The 20,915-nt window shown below is 57.0% G+C and overlaps 1 protein-coding gene across 2 annotated transcripts; it reads right to left on the bottom strand.

Moving 5' to 3' along the window:
- Nucleotides 1–1,067: 1,067 nt before the first annotated feature.
- KRT7 (keratin 7) lies at nucleotides 1,068–14,976 on the bottom strand. 2 transcript variants are annotated; one of them, XM_014847483.3, is made up of 9 exons: nucleotides 14,522–14,968; nucleotides 13,031–13,242; nucleotides 10,934–10,994; nucleotides 9,683–9,778; nucleotides 8,058–8,222; nucleotides 6,804–6,929; nucleotides 4,326–4,546; nucleotides 1,740–1,774; nucleotides 1,068–1,363 (listed from the first exon to the last, which is right to left on the bottom strand). In XM_014847483.3, exons 1-9 carry the CDS (start codon nucleotides 14,843–14,845, stop codon nucleotides 1,206–1,208), a joined length of 1,398 nt encoding a protein of 465 aa, XP_014702969.1. In that variant the 5' UTR covers nucleotides 14,846–14,968; the 3' UTR covers nucleotides 1,068–1,205. The 2 variants fall into 2 exon arrangements, with proteins under 2 accessions (XP_014702969.1, XP_070350332.1); XM_070494231.1 differs by lacking the exon at nucleotides 1,068–1,363 and having other exon boundaries at nucleotides 1,740–3,518; nucleotides 14,522–14,976.
- Nucleotides 14,977–20,915: the final 5,939 nt, after the last annotated feature.

Here is a 20,915-nt window from a genome sequence, read left to right as displayed (position 1 = left end):
GAGCCTTAGTCAGGAGGGGAAGGGCCTGGCCCTCCAGACACCTGAATGAGGACCTCATCACTTATGGCTGCTGGGGCACCCGTGGTCCACTTCTTCCACTCCCCCCTCCATCCCCACCTCAACATATGAAAATTCCTGGCCATGAGATCAAATATACAGAAACCAACACCCCCTAGGTGGCCCCCCCACTCCACACACACCCCACCACCACCACCCCTGGGGGGGGCGGGACGAGGGTTTCCAGACACAGAGACTTCCCACCTCCTCCCCAGGACCCATCATAGTGCTGCTGTCCATCCGGGATGGATATTCCCAAGCACAGACCACAAAAACACGCCCCACACTCACAGACACACAGACCCTGACACATAGATGCCCCCACCAAGCACAGACTTAACACGTAGGAGTGTCCCCCACCAGGGATCCAGATACACAGCCCGGCCCTCAGCCCAGCGACCCAGGCACAGAGCTCCCTACCAGAGATATAGACTCTGGAACCCCTCCCCCTACCCCCTCCCAAACACACACACATACCCCCTCCCACCGCCATCACCCCCCAGAATCCCAGACCCAGAGAGCTCCCTCCAGGGCCCCAGGCCCCGGCAGATCCAGCACCAGGAAGAGCTCAGGGCAGCTGGTCTGAGAGTTGGCTGGTCCACCCGAAACCCAGACCTGGGCAGCTGAATGTTTGTGGCTTCTCACCACCCAGGAATGTCCTCTGGCAGCACAGGCATGGGGGGGAAGGGGGAGACAAACAACCCTCCCACCCCCCTGAGTGGGAGAGGACTCCAGTGCTCACTTTCTGGCAGAGGGAAAACTTCCCTGGGGCGTTTCTTCAGGACACGAGTTGGGATTGGCCCCAGCCCTGGGAGGGGGCCAAGGCCTCACGCTGGATCAGAGCCAAGTTCTAGAGAGCAGCACCCCACTGTCACCAACGTGCCTTCCCAGTCCTCTGCACAAAGGCTTCCTAGCTATCAGAGCAGACCCTGTGTGCTCCAGGGCCCTTCCCCCACCACCCCCTTCCCCCAACCTGATGGAGCCAGGAGCCCAGGTGCCAGGCGCGGGGCTCGACCAGGCCTCAGAAAGAGGCTGCTTTATTGGAAGTTACTCTGACATCATTTTGCGGACTGCTTTGCAGCCTTGGGACCAGGGATGGGAGTCCTCCTGTGCGCAGACGGGGGTATGTGTCTCCTCACACCCAGGGCTCAGTTGCGGGTACTCCTGCGGTTGGCAGATGTGGTCCCAATGGAATAGGCTTTGAGGACCCCCGGTCCCCCACCACTGTAGAAGCTCAGGGCATTGCTGCCCATGGTTCCCCCGAAGCCCAGGCCGCTGCCAGCGCCGCCAGAGGAATTCACCACAGCTAGAAGAGAAGGGGGGCTCCGTCAGCACGAGGCCCCACCCAAGGCCCCATCCCTTCACTCCACCCCCCCCCCCGCCATAGCTACCCCTCTCCCTACCCACCCCCACCTCCCCTTCCCACCGCCCCGCCATGGGCCAGCCCAGAAGGAGCCTGGGACAGTGGTGGAGGCTGCTCCACACATGCCTCCTGCCCCACCCTGCCCTCTTGCACAGCTTTCCTGGGCCATTGAGCCTGGCTGGATGGGAGCTCCAGGGCAGCTGCTGAAAGGGAAAGAGGCTCCTGGTCCCCACAAGGTGGGCCCTCCAGCCAATGCGGCATCCTATGGACACAGCCCAGTCTGGACAGCACAGGGGCTGGGCCGCAGCCAAGGACTCACAGATGTTCACGGCTCCCACTCCATCTCCGGCCAACCTGGAGGCAGAGGAAAGACCTGTGAGAGCAGCTCTTCCCTCGGTGCCAAGCAGGATTGGTGTTCCTCCCTCCATCCCCACACTTCTGGAGGGGGCGGCACTTAGGCCCTCCCACCTACAGGTTACATGACCTTGGGCAACGTCCCAGGGCCTCCATTTCCTCCCCTACAAACGGGACTAACTGAGCACCAACCTCACAGGGGCGTTTGTGAGGGTTCAATAACATGATTTGCCTGAAGCCCTGGGCACACAGGATTCGGAAAACGGTAGCCACTCTTATTATTTCTGTAGATGGCTGCCTCCCTAAACCAGACCATAAAATCCTCAAAGTGGGCTGTAGCTTATGGGTTCCTGTATCCCCAGCCCCTAGCATGAGGTCTGGCAGGTAGTAATTACTTAATGTGCGTTGAAATAATTAATGCATTGTTGACTGAGTGAATGCAGCTCTGGGACTGAGGAGGGAGGGGGAGGAAGCGGATGGCTTTAAGCTGCCTGTGGGGCTGAAACAGGTCTTGCACCAGAAATTAAAAATCCATCTGAGACAGCTGGGTGTATTTGTTTTGTGACTCACAGACCCATTGTCACCGAGCCCTTGGCCTTGGGGAAGAGTTTACTCTGCAGGGGGGAGGGGAGACCTCACTTTGGTGGAGGGAGGGAGGGGAGCCCAGCTGGCCTCAGCAGCCCCAAGTCCAGGACAGGGGCGGAGCAAAGGCCAAGGGCAGGAGATGAGTATGCTAGGAAGCTTGGCGGCCCCTTGTTCAAATGACCCCGGCAAGTGCTGGGAGGTACTGGCAGTTGTGGGTGGGGAAGGGAAGTCAGGTTGCAATCAGGCAGCAATTCCATATGAGAATTTCTGTGACAATGACTAAAGAACTCAGCAGGAAGAGATCTGACATGTCTAAGGCCCTAGTGATTTGTGTGATTTTTCTTTTCTCATCCTAAATAAACATTTGCTTTGTGCCTAATTTCCTATTCGTAACTTTGCATTCTTAAGAGAAGGTCCCCCAGTTGCGTGAGTTTCTAAGACCACAGATCCTAGACCTGCCCCTGGAACAGGCTGAGGGGTTAAGGGATATAAACAAGGTGTCCCTCCCCGTGTCCCCCGGAGGGGTGGATAGGATGGTCTCCTCTCAGAGAACCAGGATCTGAGCCCCAACGACAGCAACCTGGACCGAGATTAGACTTTCAGAGGGAATGTCTCGATTGTGGTGTGACCGTGGGCATGCCACTTGGCATCCCTGACCTTCAGCCCCCTCATCTGCCCATGGGAGGAAGTGGATCAGGCCCCACTCTAAGGGTCCCTCGGCTCTGATTCTATGAGGAAGAGAGGGCACGCATTTCCAAGAAAGTGGGCCCCATGCACCTGTGGTGGAGGGAAAAGCCCTCCTCCAACTGGCTGCGACAGTTGGGTTCTGGGGCGGCCCCGTGCCCCAGCTCAGCTGCTCTCTCTTCCCAGAGGCCTCTGATGTTCAATTCCTTTTCCCACAAAGACTGGGTGCCACCCAGGCAGGGGACAGGTCAACTGCAGGGGCAGAGACCCTTCCTCCTCCTTCCCCCTCTCAGATCCTGCTGCCGCGCTTCTTCCCTCCTTGCCCCCAGCGTCCAGGCACTCTGCTTCCAGCACTCGCTCGTTCCCCGCTTCCTTCGAGGACTCCCTCCGTAAGCTCAGCATTTCCCGAAGGCAGGTGACTGATCTCCAGTGCCTCCTCTGCAGATCTGCACATCTCAACCCCTCTGCAAGCTCCCTGAGGGCAGAATCATGTCTTACACATCATCCATCTCCGTGTTGGGTTCTAACAGGCCAAGCTATGAGGAGGCCTACTTCCAAGCCTGCATCCACGCTGTTCCCTCTTGCCCTCCTCAAATCCTAACCTTCTCCCAAGGCTCAACTCAGAAGCCTTGTCTGTTGACTGAATGAACCAACCACCCATCAAGGTAAGACTGAAGGCCTGCCTCCACAGACAGAGTGCCAGTCTCTCAGGAAGAATTCCCTGTAAGGACCCTGCCCAGCCTCCTCTCCGACTGCAGGTGAGTATGTGAATATCTCTGGGGACAGGAGGAAATTAACCTCCTCTACCACATTCTGGCAATACCACTCGACTTAGCACTCAGTTACGTAGCAAGAAGCAGCCCGGCTCGTGGAGGATGCTTGGACCAGGAGCAGCAGGGCATGACTGCACACTGGCCCTGTCCCCTCAATTAATAAAATGAACCACAGTGTCCCCTCTGTAAACTAGGGAATAGACAGCACCTGACCTGCTTACCTGAATGTGTTCTGAGGATCAAATGATGACCCTGCTAATAGCCACACACATGAAGGGGCTGTTATTACTTCAACTTTCCCACTGAGCTTTATGCCACATGGTCTTTCCCTCCAAAACGTCATCTCGTCAAGGGCAAGGAAGCAAGCATCAGTGGTACCCTCCCTGCATTTCCCACCCTCTGGTCCCTGCAGAAGAGGGTACACAGGAAAGGCTGTGGGTGGGTGAATGTCAAGCCCCAGACCCCGCTGAGCCCCAGAAGGATCTCCTTCCCGGCCTCCGTGTCCTCACCGGCTCTCCTCGCCCTCCAGCAGCTTGCGGTAGGTGGCGATCTCAACGTCCAGGGCCAGCTTGACGTTCAGGAGCTCCTGGTACTTCCGGAGCTGCCCCGCCATGTCCTGCTTGGCGCGCTGCAGGGCGGCCTCCAGCTCCTCCTGCTTGGCGTGTGCATCCTTGAGGGCCAGCTCTCCACGCTCCTCAGCCTCGGCAATGGCAGCCTCCAGCTTGGCACGCTGTGGGCAGCGGTGGAGCTGTGAGCCAGGGGCAGGCCTCACCAGTCACTGCCTTCCTGCCTCCCCATCCTGCAGGGAGCACCTGGGCAACCTGTTTACAGTGGCTTCAGTGGCAACAGCCTACTCCCCAAGCTCCAGGAAGCCCAAGGGTTAAAAACATGGGTTTGCTGCTTGATGCCTAGGTTCCAGTTCAGTCTCTACCACTTACTAGCTATGTGACCTTGGACCGATCTAACCCTTCTAAGCCAAAACGTCCTCTTTTCTGAAACAGCAATAATCAGTGTCTACCTCACAGGGATACTGCAAGGATTAAATGAGGAAATATGCAAGTCCTTGGCACAGTGTCCAGCATACAGGAAGTGCTTAAACGTCATCATGATCACTCTTATTAATAAATGCTTTTATGATTTACAAATGCGCAGCCCCCCACTCCCCAGCCGCAGGAGCTCCAGGGCCAAAAGATCCTAGTTGAGTCCCCAAATCTCAGGCAGCTGACAAGAACCAAAAGCCACCTTCAAAACAGGGAGCAGTTTGGAACGAGCCCAGAACAGGGGGACTCAGAGGAGAGACGCTGCTTGGAACATCCAAACCCAAAATGCACAATCAACGGCGCCCCGGTTTGGGCCAGAGTGGTCGATTCACAACGGACCTGAACAGCAGCTGCCACTTCCTGCCCAGCCGCAGCATCCCTCTGTTCATCCCCCACCACCAGGAGCCTGGGCCTCCCCTTGTTCAGCTCAGAGGGCTGCCATCCCCATCCCATGGCCCACTGCTTCCCCTCCTTCCTTCTCACCCACCCTCCTCTGCCCTCGATCCTCTCCCACTCTGCCCCTCTGCCCAGTCCTTCCAGTCATGCCAGGAGGCCCTGTCATGCTCTCTGCCCCTTCCCTGCCTGTACCCTTCCCGGTCACACTGGTGCCCCCTTGGCCAGGGCCATCCCACTGCTTCTGGGCCCCTCAACGGTGGTAGACACCCCAACTCTGGGGCCTGGCTCTGCGCTGCTGGGTGAGAGGAGAACCAGATGTGGCAGAAGCTGCAGGATTTGGGAAGCCGCCATTCATTATTCTGTGCCTCCCCTCCCGGCCTGGAAGCTGGCTCGCTTCGCCGGTGATTCATGGCCCTGCATCTGGGCCAGGAGGCCGCCTCCGACCTCAGGTAAACAGGCCTGCAGGGCTCCAAGGGGAGGACATTTCTGGTAAATCATCTCCACATCCCCTCCCCGCAGCTCATCTGGAAATCAGCTCTGTGAACCTGCCACACTGGTCACCTCCTCTCCCTCCCCACTGCAGACACCTGCCCAGGCTCAGCTGCCCCGTCCACCCCCATGCCTTGGCCAAGGGACCCTTCCCTCATCAACACCCCCCACGCCAGCTTCACAGCACATCCTCCCATCAATGTCTCATCTGAGACCTGTGTCCCTAGCATGTGCCAGGTGCTGGAAAGGGAGGAGCAGCGAACCAGACAGACCAGACAGGGTCCCTGCTCTCAAGGCATTTTTTTCTATTCCAAGTGCAGGTGGAGGACAGCCAACAACTCAGTTAACACAGCAGAAAATTTCAAACAGTGATCGGTGCTTCAGGGAACTTCAGACAGACTGCTGAGAGAGTGGCTGGGTGGTTGAGGAAGCCATCTCTGGGAAGGGGTCTTTTGTCCCAAAGCACAGGTATGCGAAAGGGGTAGCCATGTGCAGAGCTGGGAGAACCGCATTCCAGGCAGAGGGAATACCACGCACGTGCAAAGGCCCTGAAGCATGAACACGCTCAGCAAATGCAAGTCCCAGGAAGCAGGCTGGTGCGGCTGGAGACAGCGACAGAGGGAGGGGTGGGAAGTGAGGCCAGAGCATGGGGCGGGGCCTTGTGAGCCACAGTGAGGGTTTCTGCTGGCCTCTGCCCCCCAGCTCCCCACGGAGTGTGAGCCCCCAGGTACAGCACACTGCGCCCCGAGCTAGGTACAGGAGAGTGCTCAGTACCCATCTGATAATAAATGGCGGTTCTTCTCTGGCCAGCCAGCCCGAGGCTCCCTCCACAGGCTCTGTGCCCAGCTAGGACTCCTGTCCTCCCTTGGGCCTGAGCCAGGACCTGGCCAAGAACATTCTATCTTGGAGATCTCACGAGTGGGCCCGAGAGACTTGAGCGGCACCAGCCTTCTGCACCCGCAGAACGTATACCCTCGCCCCAGCCTCCTGCTCCTCATCCTCAGCTGGCTGCCCTTCACATGTCCCAAGACACAGAGAGGAACAAGGAGGGCTTGTCCCCACCTGGTTCTTGGTGTTGTCGATCTCTGCCTGCAGCCTCTGGACGGCCCGGCTCATCTCGGCGATCTCGTTCCGGGTGTTCCGGAGGTCGTCCCCGTGCTTCCCAGCCTGGGCCTGGAGGGTCTCAAACTGGAGGAGCAATACAGCCGGGGCGGGCAATGAGGATAGGTGACTCGTCCCTTTCCCCATCCAAGGGAGGCCCCAGGTTCCGCGTGATAAGCCCTCCTGGCTTATCTTCCCCGGGAGCGAACGTCTGACTCCCAGCAATCTTCATCCTGTGCCAGGAGGCCCGACTGCTGGGCAGGGGGATTCCGCAGGGGTTCCCTTTCCTCCCATCCAGAACAGGGAGGACAAGGCGGGCTTCCCGGGTCACAGCTCCATTGTTCCTGGGGCTCTTCCCATTCCCCTCATGTCCAACCACACGGACAATCACCAGATGTCTGAGATCCTCACCTGTTAAACCACGCCCCCCACCCCATGTTAAAAATACACCTGTTAAAAACATCAGCACCACCCATTTCACAGAAGAGGAGAGTGAGTCCCGAGGATGGAAGGCACTGCCCGAGGATCACACAGCAAATCTGAGCCAGGTCTCCTTGCTGGCATAGCTGTGCTCTTACCCAGGCACTATGGATGACTCGCTATCTCTGTGGATATCTGCTCTAGCTGCTTTTAAACCCTGCCTCAGGCTCCCTCCCCAAGAACACTGGCTTACCCCAGCACCCCCCGCCCATTCCCTCAGCACTTGCACGGTCAGCTCTCCTGCCTCCACACAGCACGTGCCGTGACGAAACCTTCCTGGTCTGGAGACCCAGGACCCAGGATCTAGTCCCTGCTCTTCCATCTCCTAGCTGTGTGGAGTTAGGCAAATGACTTAACTTCTCTGTGCCTCAGTTTCCACATCTATAAAATGGGGATAATAATAGTGCCTACGTAATGGCGTTGTTCTATGGGGTAAACGAGTCAACGCAGGTAAAACATGAGACATTTTGCTTGGCACGGAGGAGTTGTCAAACTTTAGCTATTATAATTTTTAATCCACGTCCATTTCCTCCGCCCTGTCCCTCCATCTGGGCAGAGACCTGGCCTTCACATCCTCTTCTTCCCAGGATGCTGGAGAGCACCACAGACTTAACCATGGGTACCTGCCGGGACAGTGGGGCCCAGGCCTCAAGGCTTGAGACAGGGGAAGGAGGAAGGGAAGCTGCCACCCAGGACCCTGCCAGGAAGAGAAAATGTGCCCCAGAGGCCACGCACCTTGGTCTGGTACCAGGCCTCAGCCTCGGCCCGGCTGCGGTTGGCGATGTCCTCGTACTGGGCGCGCACCTCGGCGATGATGCCGTCCAGGTCCAGGGAGCGGTTGTTGTCCATGGACAGCACCACGGACGTATCCGAGATCTGGGACTGCAGCTCTGTCAACTCCTACAGCGACCAGGAAGAACGTCAGAACTTGGGGCCTGACCCACCCCCGTTCCCACGCCCACCCTGGGATCCCCCACACACGGGGGAAAGAAAACCGGGGAAGAGGCCGGGGTGGGCCTGAGTCTCCTGGGAGAGAGGGGCACAGACCCCACACCTGCTGAACAGCTCTGCCCCCCCGGTCCCCCAGGAGCCCATCAGTAACTTCCCATATAAAAGAGCCTGGTGGGGTCACAGCAGATGAAGAAGTGACAGAATGTGGGGAACTATGAAGGCTCCTAGCTGCGAGGGGCTCTTGAAGCATGAGCTCTGTTGTGAAGGGGGTCAACAGGGAGTGGGCAAAGTAAGCCATACTCCACCCTCAAGCGGAAAACTCTGGAGCCTTGGAAAGTGGTGATACAGCTGTATTTACACACAGGGAAATATATCCACGGCATATGCTACATGAAAAAAGGTATGATTCTATTTTTATTAAAATATACATTTCTATATCTCCATGTGTATATATGCACAGAAGAAGTCCGAAAAAGTAGATGCTAAGATGATAAGAGCAGGTACAGGTGATCTGTTTCAATTTTATGCTTTACTTAATTTTCCGGATTTTTTGCAATGACTAGGTATTACTTTCATAATGAGAGGAAAATAATTTTATATATACACATACACATATGTACATATACATCCATGTATATACACCATGGGAGAGACCTATGGAGACCTGCAGTGAGATTAGAAGAGCCAGAAGTCAGCCTCAAGGATCCAGCCCCTGAAGTTCACACACGTGGAAGTTCACTCCAGGGGCTCACAGAGGCTGGATATTCAGGCAAAGACTGGACTGGAGAGAGCTAAGACCTGTCCTGTCATTAGCCTCACATGTGCTTATATCCCAGACCAGACCCACCAGATGAGTGGCCACCAGATCTTTTCCTACAGCCAGAGACTCACACTGATGGGAGCAGAGAGGTTTTTAAATCCCCATGAGAGAAAAGAGCTGGAAGCCCAGGACAGGGCCAGAGGAGAGGGGCAGACAGAAGGGGATGGGAGGGGCAGCCACCCAGCCAGTCCCTCTGGGTGTAAACTCTTGGGCACTCCAGTCTCTCCCGCCTTGGGCTGCCCTTGCCCGCCTCATCCAGCTCGCCTTTGAACTCTGTCACAGCCAAGGACCCCTCAACCTCCTCCTGGTTCCTTTCAGCCCCTCTCCATCCTCCTTCCTGGCAAACAGTCATCCCACGTCTCTGGAAGGCGATCCTGACCGACCCCACCCTGCTCTGCTGCCCCCAGCTCCTCCTGAATTCCTTGCCCATCATGGATTGCAGAGTCCAGGAAGGATAAAGAGCTGGAAAAATGCCCACACACACATACCCAACACACACCCAGACCGGCCCAATGCAGGGGCTGGACCAGGTGGCCCCCTGGTTAGGACACGTAGGACGTGACGTGTCTCCCACCCTCCAGGTCCTCACCATCTCACTGAGGGTCTTGAAGAAGTTGATCTCGTCATTCAGGGCGTCCACCTTGGCCTCCAGCTCCACCTTGTTCATGTAGGCGGCGTCCACGTCCTGGGGGGGGATGGTGAGAAAGAGGAGAGGGACACCATGTCCTCAGTACACAGAACATTTAGCAGGGGTGAGAGCAAGCCAGCACTGTCAGACCCACAGAGCCAAACACCACTGCCCTACCAACAAGCACACAGTTTCTCCAGGCTGCCTGGCACGCTGAAGGCAGGAAGTTCCCTCCACTGGACCCTCCCAGGCTGCGTGGTGGACACCGTCTCCCTGCATCCCCAGGACCAGAGCCCCGAGCAGCCCGAAGCCCCAAACCTAGCACTTTACCAGTTCCTAAAGGCTTTGGTGTTTTGGACACACCCCTCACTCTGCCACCTACTACCTATGTGACCTTGAACAAATCAACTCAGTGAGCCTCAATCAGGAGAGCACAGAACCATCAGACTCCAGGACGCCGCTCCCAGAGATGGGACACCTCAAGCTTAAATGTTCAACTTGCAGCATGGGTGACTCTGCGGCAGGCGGGCCGTGGCTGACCCCACAGGTCCAGAAGATGCCCGGGCCCCTTCTGGCCACGCTTTCCTGTGGATAAACTCCTGTACACAGGGCTTCTTTCCTCCTCCCAGCCCTCGGGCCGGGTTGTGTTCATGCGATGGGCCCAGAACACTGAGCTGCTCAGTGAGTGTGCGCTGAATCAGAATCTTAAGTCAAGCCCCTCTAAGATCTTCCTAAGGCCTTCCAACCTCGGCTTGCACATCTCCAGGGACCGGGAGCTCACTCTGCCTCAAGGCCACCTGTCCCCTTCACTCAGTACATATTTCAGGTCTGCGATTTGCCACCTTTGTTTGTAATGACATGTTCTGATTGTGATAGAGCATTTCGTTATTCAGGGTTGAAATTTCCTTTTCTAACCTCCATCCTTTGGTCTTAATTCTAACCCCTCCAGGCCCAGAAACAAGTCCAGTGACTCACCAGACACACACACAAATGCACACTCACACATGCACACACATACACACACAAGACAGGCAGTGCTATACGGGCCTGGCCTCCAGACCGCTCCTCTCCAAGCCCATTGCTCCCTTCTTGTAGTCCCCAGGTCAGACCTCGGCCACAGGCCCCTACTGGCTGCTCAGGCTGGAGAGCCACGTGGTCCCATCCCATGAGTTTTCAGACAACGTCCGCACCCCGCCTGTCAGGCCCCCTCACCTTTTTCAGCACCACGAACTCATTCTCAGCAGCCGTGCGACGGTTAATTTCATCTTCATACCTGCAGCAGAGGAGGGGGCGTGGTGCTCAGGCAACTTGGCCTCCAGCCCCCCTCCTGTGCAGGTGTGAAAATCTGCCCTGCATCGCCTTCACCCCCTCCTTAACGACACGCCTGAAAAAACAGGTGTCAGCTAGGAAAGCAACTAGCCCCGACTTCTCCATGTGGCTCTTCCCAAGGCTTTGAGTCTTGGCGTTGGGTGGGGGTGGGGGAGCAGGGACCGTGTGAATTAAAGGACAAAGACTGCATATACTGGGAGCAAGAAAGCAAATAATAGTGACCATGTTCATGGACCACTTCGTGTGGGGCCTGCCCTGCATGCGCTTCCCGTGAGCTGGTCATTTCATCCTCACAACAAGCCCATCACCACACAATGGCACTGGAATTCCCAGGGGAGGGAACGGAGGCAGAGAGGCAGGGAGATCCGTGCAGCCACTAAGCTGCTAAGTGGCAAAGCTCAGACGTGAACCCTGGCCGTCTGACTCAGGCCTGTGTCTTAACGGAGACCTAATCCCACACCCTGAGGGTGAAGACGGGGCCTGAAGGGAGGACCCTCGTGGAGTCGGGAAGGGGGATCCCCAAAGTCCTGGAAGAACCAGGCCCCAACTAGGTGGTCTAGCCCCCTCCCTATCCCACAGTGCCCCTCATCGCTCTTTCTCCCAAGGAGCCGGTCCCACCCAGAGGAGGACGCAGGACACAGAGCAAGAGAGCACCTGGGCCTCACCCAGTATTTATTTGAGGACTTTTTTAAAAAAGGTATCGGAAACAGAAACTCAGCAGTGCCCAAAAGCTGCTGGAGACCAGCAGGGGCCACATGGGGCGACTACAGTGGGGAGCAGGATGCTCCAGGCAGAGCCCCTGCCGGAGCCCAGACTCCCAAAGTCCCACTCCCCCAGGTCCTACGGAATAGTATGGAAATACCTTCATCATTCCACCCTGCCCGGGCGGTGCCGCTGGGCTCAGAGAGAGCACAGGTGGGAGCTCTCTGGGCAGCTGCACCCAGGGCCCCTCCCCATGCCCCTTCCAGCCCAGAGCTCAGCCTGGCTCCAAGGGAAAGTACTCTGTGGGCTCTGCGGTGGGGGAGCATGTGCTCACATACAGGCAAGAGAACGTGACAACAGGGGCTCGCCGGCTGGCCCAGGCCTTCCCCGCCCTGCACCTGCCTGCTTCCACCTGCTGGGGCTCATCCCGTTCGCTGCTGCCCTAGGGAAGGAGGGGGTGGGCACCCTCCACAGACACCTTTGCTCCTCCTCCAGTGAGAGCCAGTGTCCCTGCTCCGGCTGAGTCATGCAGCCCCAGGCAGAGCACAGAATTCACTCGCTGGCCCCGTGTCCACCGAGCGGGGACGCCAGGCTGGGGCCGGCCCAAGCCTCAGGCTTTGGTTTCTATTCAATGAGAAAAGAGCTCAGCAGGCACCTCAAAGTCCTCCCAGCCCCTGCACCCGCTGCTCTCCCTCACAGCCTCCTTTCTGGCTCCTGCCCTGACCAGACCCCCCTCAGCCTCGGCCACTGCTCCCACGGCTCACAAGGATCCTTCTCCTTCCTTGCTTCCCCCGACCTAAGTCAGCTCCACGTCACCTCCCAGGTGTCAGGGCCCAAAATTCAAGTGCCAGCTCTCCCAGGGATCTGCTGCATGATCTCCACCAAGACCCTGAAACTCTCTGAATAATTCCTCCTCTGAACAAAACGGAGTTGTTCTAGAATAATCTGTGAGGGTCGTGCAAGTTCTGAAGCACATCTCTCATAGGACACCTTCTGCCCTACGCTCTCTTGGGGCCTTGGTCAGGCACCCAAAGGGAACAGTGCAGGTCAGGGCCGGGCGGAGATATTTCACGGGGAGGAAGCCAGGAGAAAAGACCAGAATGACTTAAAAACAGCCCCCGGGTACAAAAGAGGAGGAGAGACAGGGAATGTGCTGGTCGAGACATTCCCTTCACGGAGTCAATGTTGTGACCCTAAGGGGGCACTTGCAGAGAGGGGGCTGCGGAGGGGCACGCTGGCCCAGGGCGAGGGGCCCGCAGGGCACACTAGGGACAGTACTTATTCTTGAAGTCTTCCACCAGGTCCTGCACACCCCGCAGCTCCACCTCCAGGCGGCTCCCGTCCATCTGAAGCCCCTCAAGCTGCTTCCGCAGGCCAGCAATCTGGGCCTCAAAGATGCCCGGGACACAGCTGCTCTTAGCCGACTTCTGCTCCTGCAGCAGCGCCCACTTGGTCTCCAGCAGCTTGTTCTGCTGCTCCAGGAACCGCACCTGGAAGGGAAAAATGGAGGAGGAAAGTCACAAGGTACAGACCGTGCCCCTCACAGCAGGGTTGGGAGGGTCTCCAGGCACCCTGCGGAGCCCATGCTCCCACTGGCTGTTCTCCCAACCTGGGCCTCCAACCCATGGTCCTCTCCTCCAGGAAGCCCACCGTGAACAAGCCTTTCCTCCACAACTCTCTATCTCAAGTGTTTAGAGTGTGAGCCAACTATGCAGTGCTTGTGCTAGGACCTCCTCCGTCCTGTGTTTTCCATCCATCGCAGGTGACTGCCCCACCTCCCTCTCTGAAGGGCTGCCCCCGCCCCCAGGTCTGTGTCCTGGGCCTGACTTAGCCCCTCCCTTCAGGTTGGGACCTCCTCTCATCCTCTTTCAGTATCTTCTCTCCCCTTTCTCCAACGGGCCTCTGGACAGGGTGCTACAACCAAGTCCACATAAAATGAGCACCTATTCTGTGCTCAGCCCTGCGCCCCGAAGGGACCCCAGGGAGCACCCAGGATGATGGGGGTGGGAAGCCAGCCTCCTCAAAACCAGCAACTCAGGGCAGCAGGCCGTGGGGGCAGCAGGAGAGAGCAGCTCCACAGCAGGGGCGGGCATGGGCCTGGGAAGGACGCCCCGCCCGGTCTGAACAGTGGAGAGGAGGATGTGGGCCAGGAAGCAGAGAGGGACACAGCGGCAGGAGAGGGGAGGCCTGGTCTATACTGGCAGGAGGAGGCCCTGGCCAGCCGGGCCAGATGGGCTAGCCCTTAGTTCCAGGCATAACCTCCCCCTGTCACCAAAGAGGACCAGGTTGGGGGGTAGTGTGGCAGGGAGCCCCCCTCCACCCTCCCTCCAGCCTTTTATTTCCAGTATTTGCCTAAATGTAGATAGAATCTGAGCGGGGAGGGCGGGGCGCCTCAGCTGGGAAGGGCAGGTCCCTGTTCCCCCTTCTCTGACTCCAACAGCCCCCTCTCAGAGAAAGGGGCCTCCTTCAGCTCTGGAGCTCCCAGCCAAATACCCGTGAAGCCGCCTCACAGACTCAGCCAGCAGGGGCAGCCGGACAGACCCAGGCACACATTCTGGGAGGAAAAAGCGGGGCAATCTGGGCAGCTTGTTGGAAGACAGGGCTCGGAGACTGAGGGGGACAAAAGAGCCACAGGGTTCACGGAGAGGGGGAGGGTTCCCAGGAAGAGAGAACGCACGGGTGCTCCCAGCGCCCGCCCGCGTGCAGCCAGGTCTGGGGCGGCTGCTGTGGCCTGGAGCGGGGCTCGGGGCAGGGCGCTGGCCGGCTCACCTTGTCGATGAAGGAGGCAAACTTGTCGTTGAGGGTCTTGATCTGCTCACGCTCCTCCTGGCGCACCTGCTGGATGGAGGGGTCGATGTCCACGTGCAGCGGGGCCAGCAGGTTCTGATTGATGGTGACCTCGCGGATGCCGGCGCCCGCTGGGCCCGGGTAGGCGGAGCGCACGGCCACGCGCGGCCGCGAGGTGCCCAGGCCGTAGAGGCTGCTGCTGCCGAAGGCGCCGGGGCGCACGGAGCTCGGGCGCATCTGAGCGCCGCGCCCCGGGAAGGCGGCGGAGCGCGAGCTGAAGACTTGGGAGCTGAAGTGGACGGACATGCTGGCCGGATCAGCTGCACCTGGCGGCGGGCGAGAGGGACCGATCTCGCTGACCCCGGGAGACTCCGCCGCTTTTATCCGCTAGGCGCGGGCGGATCGGCTTGCACAGGTAGGGGCGGGGCTGACCGCCGGCCACCTTTCTCTGCCCGCCCGCCCCTCCCCCCGAGGCCGCGCTTCCGCCCTCCACACCGCCCACCCCGCCGAGGCCCATGCTTGCGGTCCAAGCCGGAACCGTCCAGAGTTAGGAGGAGAACGTAGTCCCCCAGACGAGCTGATGCAGGCGGACACAGGGCGCGGTGGGAGACAGCGGTCCCGGGCAATGGGAAATGGGCTGTCAGGGAAGGCTTCCTGGAGGGGCTTGGGGAAGGAGTGAAGAATATCCAGATTCCCGAGGCCGGAGCAGAGATCAAGCGGTAAAAGCCTGGGGGAAGAGGTGGACAAAAAGTTCTAGTCCAGGAGTCAGCCCAGGCTCCCTCCCCGGGCTACTGAAAGTTAGAAAGGCATACTCTGCCTCCCCTCAAGTACAGCTCCTCCTTCAGAGTTCGGCTCAGTTCTTGAGAAATCTGACCCTAGGGTGGGCCTGGCCTAGCTGGTTTCCCTGGCCACATGCCCCTGCACCTAATTCCCATATAGAAACTAGGCTGCATGACGCATGACCCCACTTGTCGCCACTTTCCTGCCTGCTCCAATAGGCATCTGAGGCCCAGAGGCCCCATAGGAATGGTTACCCCGGGCCTGCACTTCCCCCACCCCCTTATCACATTCTTGTCCGTTTATTCATTGTCCCTGTAGAGGAAGAGGACACCTGTGTGTATTTGGGAAACTTTGTGGATGTCTGTACACTTCTGTGTGCACACACTTGCAAGCCACTGGGCTTCACCGTGTGCACACCCTAGACATACACTGTGTGCGTGGCTGTGAACGTGCTTGTGTTCAGGGGAGATGTCTGTGGATGCACTCTTTGTGTGCTTGTCTGTGCGTGTGCTTGCATTTGCACGCAAATGCTGCTCCCATCCCCCCACCCCTGCTGTTTCCTCTTGAAAGGTTCCCGGCTCTCACCACCTCCCCCACCTGAAGCCACCACCATCAGTCCCCACTGGATTCAAGCCCAGCCTAAGAGGGGGATCAACATTGTGCTGGGACAGGAACACGTGATGGAGACAGCCTAGCGCCGGCCTCACTTCCTAGGAGCCTCCAGCCACACATGCCACACACTCTGCACGGCCCTGCCCCAGCTCCCCAGACCCAGCTTGATAGAGGGGCAGCCTGAGGAGGCTTTGGAAAAGAGAGCTGACAGGCCTGTTGTCACCTTTAGCCCACCTCCAGCCCCGCCCAATGAGTTGGCCAGGTTGTTGGGGGCCCAGGTGGAGCAGGGTGCGAATGGAATGCCCTTCCTGGATTTCACCTCAGAAGGCTTTCTGGAGCTGGGAGGCTGCTACGTGCAGCGGCCCCTTCTCATGCTCTCAGTGGAGGCTCAGGCCCTCCTGGCCCTCTCCTCCATGGGGGTGTCAGGACAGCTCAGGCCAGAGGCGGAAGGATGCCCGAGGAGACCTTCAGTGGTGTCTGCTGCGAGGGGGTGGGGGGGCACGCGGGTGCAGGTGTGAGAGAGAAGGGGATGCGGAGAGTTAACCTGGAATTCTCAGTTGTAGCTTGACGAGCATAAAGATTGCCTGGCCCTGTGATATTCACAGTCATGGGGGTCCCACTCCTCCCCCACCCCTAGCCCCAAGCAAGCCAAAGAGACCCACTGTTTAATTTTCACACACATGTACACATTTATACACACACATACAACCACATCACTCACACACATGCACACACACTATGTAACGTAGACACACACACCATCTCGCTCACATGCACGGATACACACACACATGCACACCACATCTCACACACACTCTCTCTCTACCCCTTAGGGCTCATCCTCAACTCTTTCCCACTACAGAACCTCCCACCCCAGCCCCCTGCTCCTCCACCCCCAACTCCACGTTTTGCTGCTGGCCCCTTCCACCTGCAGCCCCCCACAGGGTCTGCTATACTGCACCCACAGCAGGAGTTCCTCCTACCCCTCCCCTTCTCCTCTAGAGCCTGGCCTGAGAAATCTTTGGCAGGGTGCAGGTGACCTGTCTTATGGCCCTGGACAGGTCATTGTCCTTCCCTGGACCGTGGTTTCTTCACCAGACATGAAATCCCGGGTTTCTTGGTTGGAGGGAGCTGGGAGGACATTTCAAAGGAGAGAAAGTCTTTGGCTTTCCAGGCCCAGGCCTCAGCCTCTCTGAGAGCAACATTTCCCCATTCCAGGGCCTGTCCAGTATCCGCCCCTCGCTCTTTCATCCCCTCCCGGAAGCATTCCTGGCCGCTCTAGCCCTTGCCAGCCTCCTCCTGTCTCTCCATTCACAGGCCAGCGCCCTGAGCCCACTCGGTGCCAGGCCGCGCACAGAAACACCCCCTGGAAGTCTTCACGAGGAGCTGTCAGCACCAAGAGGCCCAGGGTCAAGTTCCTGCCCCGCAAGCGTGCACAGTCCAGTGGGTCTTTAAACTCAGTCTCCCACCCCCCAGCCCATGCTCTGCTGGCCTTACAGAGATCCCCTGGGAGATTCTGGGCAGAATCTTGAGATGAGTTAATCCCACAAAGCCCTTGCCTAGCCCAAGGTCTCACTCCCATCCCCACAGCGTTCTGTGACACACACACACACCCCAAGTACACACTCACTCCTCCTCCCACTCCCTTCCCCTGCGCCCTATGACCCAGCTCTGAATAAACGAGCAGCCGGGTCCTCAGCCTGGCAAGGCCTCCCTAACCCTGCTGGACCCCGTGTCCTGCAGGCCTCATGGACAGAACAGGTTGCTGCTCTCCTGAGAGGGGGATGACACTCTTTCTGGCTCCCTGCTACACTTGCAGAACCATCACTCAGTGTCCGTCCCCGAAAACACGTCCTCCAATTCCTAAAGAAGAAAAAAGGCGTGATGTATTTTCATGATCTTGGAATTTGAATGCTTATAATTGCAACAAAAGCCATTTTACATTTCTGCGTGGAATGTAATACTTTAAAAAAAAGTCAAATGATGAAAGACAAGGAAGCAACATGTATGACAACCAACAGGCTACTCTCCTGAGCAGAGGAATCCGTAAGAAAGATGAACCACGCGACAGAAACATGGGCGACGGACGTGGGTAACGTGAGCTACAGCTCCGTCGTGCCCGCTTTCCCTGGGCCGGGCTCCGTTCTAAGCACTTTGCTGCTGTCAGGCTGTTCAGTTCTCAGGATAACCCTGCGGCATAGTGTGGGTGGTTACTCCCATTTTAAGAGAGGAGACTGAGGCACAACGAATTCAAGTAAGTGGCCCAGGGTCACACAGCTAGTCTGCAGAAAAGCCAGGATTTGGACCTTCGTAGTTTGAACCACTAGATTGCTTACAGAAAAAGAAAAGAAAGAAAGGAAATTACATAGCAAATATGAAAAAGGTGCTCAGCCTCGCTCAAAGAAATGCAACAAGAATAGCAATGAAAAGCCATTTTCACCTGTCAGGTAGTCAAAGACTAATGAGTTTGGTGGCAGTATTAGCTGGTGTGTGGGTAAAGGAAAGTTTTGTCCCTTGTTCATGGGGTCATCGATTGGCACGTCCTCTTTAGAGGGCAAGTCGGCGGTACTGTCGGGGCGGGGGGAAAATCACCTTACTTCCCTTCTTGTGTTCTTATGGCTGGACTAATAATGAAACTGACGCAAGACCAGCTTAACAGGAGAAAAACCCAGTTTAATATGTACGTATTGGGGACCATAGAGAAATGATGCTCAGAGAGTAAAGGAAGCAGGCAGTATATATCTCTTTTATACAAAATAAGAATAAATTTGTGAAGAATCAACAGGACAAAGAATCTTAGATTTGAGGTACGTGGTTAATGAGGACCTTAAGCAGAGTTTAGGCTGGAGGCAGTGAATGAGCAGGGTTTGCTTGTGCAGCTTCTCGGCCCTGAATCCCCAAGCCCTGGGGATAAGGATGCCGGGAGAGCACCTGTCACACGAGAGATGTATTTCCTGTGACAGGAGGGTCAGAGTGCCCTTTCTGCTTCTCTGGTAACTTTAATTCAAAATAATCAATATGCCATTGTGGGATATTTGGGGGTGGCCTGCCCTGGGCCCCCACAATGGCTATCAGAATTGAAGACACGTGTCCTTACCTCAGTAAACAAAGCAAATTAAATGAATCCACTTGTCCTTGTCCAAGTACTTCCACTGCCAGGAACTCATCCTAAAGATGCTCTCACCAAAAGTGCACATGTACGTGTGGTCCCTGCTGCCATTATTTTATATTTGTGAAAAACAGAAAGCAACATATATGCCCGTCAATGGGAAGTGATTAGATGAATTAAGCTACATACATTCAGAGGAATGGTACTTATTGAAGAGAATAAGATCTTTTATTTACTGATTGAGTTTTTACCTTTATATATTGATTGCACAAATCACTATCGTTTTGAAAAGCCTGTGAGGCTCCTGCCGTCCAACTATACCATGTCTACCTGCTCCCTGTGGCTGGTCCCTGCTGGCCCATGGTCACCTCCTGGCCACACCCTTTGGCTCACCAAGGACTCTGGCCCTGGTTCCTGGTGCCCATCTCCCCCCCGGCAGCCTCATTCTCCCTGGAGAGGACCCGTCCCGCATCTTTGCCTGATCCTTTCTTAGCTCCTCAAGCCCAGTGACTTTCACCTCCCACCTTTTTCTCTTGTCTCTGCCCGTGGCCACACTCTAGACCCTAAACTGCTTGTCTCTGGAGTCTTCAACTCTGCTCTCACACTACAAGACCGTTCATGACTCCCTCTCTCTCAGCAGGTGGGGTCCTCAGCCACACCAGCATCCCCAGCCCGGAACCCAACTCTTCTGTTTCTCCCCACCCACCACCCTCCTTCACGCTTTCTTCCCAGCTTAGACCGCTCGCTCTCTGACCCCTTACCCTTCAGTCTCCTCCACCTGGGTAAACCCCCAGCCCTGTTCAGCCTACACACTGAACTTCTCTGCTTGAGCTCTAAACAGCAGAGCCCCAGGGAAGAAAACCATACCCTCAAGATCTGGTGTCGCCACCCGTCCCAGTCCCCAGGCTCAGCTGCATCCTCTTTGCTACTGGACACTTCTCTCTGCCCTTGGTCTGAAAGCTCTCCTGGTCTTTTTGTTGTTGGTGTTGTTTGTTTGTTTGTTTTTTGAGGAAGATTAGCCCTCCGCTAACTACTGGCCAGTCCTCCTCTTTTTGCTGAGGAAGCCTGGCCCTGAGCTAACATCCGTGCCCATCTTCCTCTACTTTATATGTGGGACGCCAACCACAGCATGGCGTGCCAAGCGGTGCCATGTCCGCACCCAGGATCCAAACCAGCGAACCCCGGGCCACCGAGAAGTGGAATGTGCGAACTTAACCGCTGCGCCACTGGGCCGGCCCCCAGCTCTCCCGGTCTTGCAAGGCTTCTCTACTCTCTTCTTCAGTGAGAAAGTCAAGGGTATCTTGATTCCTTCCCCCGCCCAAACTCACCTCCCCCCAACCCTGTCTCCCTCCAGGCTCTGAGGCCAGACCTCCTCTCCACCTGTGCCCCGGACGCCAGCCTCTGCCCCCTCCTCAGATATCGTATCCATTCATTGGTCACCACTGCCTGATACTGTCACCCTGTCTGTCTCCCCTCCCCCTGACTGCCTTCCCGTCTGCCTGCACGCACTTTCACTGGAGCTGTGGAGGTAGACGCCAGACGTCAGCGGGCGAGGCTTGAATGGAGTGAGGAAGTGGAAAGAGTGAGGGCCAACTGCAATTTCTCATGAACTTTCGCAGGCAGAGAAAGCGAGATGGGCAGTTAGCTGGAATGGGAAACAAGATAAAGGAAAGGATTATTGCAGGATAAAGAGACTTGAGCATGCGGGTTGGTGGAGGCAAAGGAGATAGACCCTAAGGAGAGGTGTTAAATATGAGAGAAAGAGAAAGGGGAGCTAATTAATGGAGCAAGGTTGAGGGTGGGGGTTAAGAACCCAGGAGGGGCCAGCCCGGGTGCAGAGGAGAAACGCCCCACATCTGTGGCAGGAAGGAGCCA

This window comes from Equus asinus, chromosome 22 (genome assembly GCF_041296235.1).
Source record: "Equus asinus isolate D_3611 breed Donkey chromosome 22, EquAss-T2T_v2, whole genome shotgun sequence".
Taxonomy (NCBI): Eukaryota; Metazoa; Chordata; class Mammalia; order Perissodactyla; family Equidae; genus Equus; species Equus asinus.
This window is presented reverse-complemented; position numbering and strand designations above follow the sequence as displayed.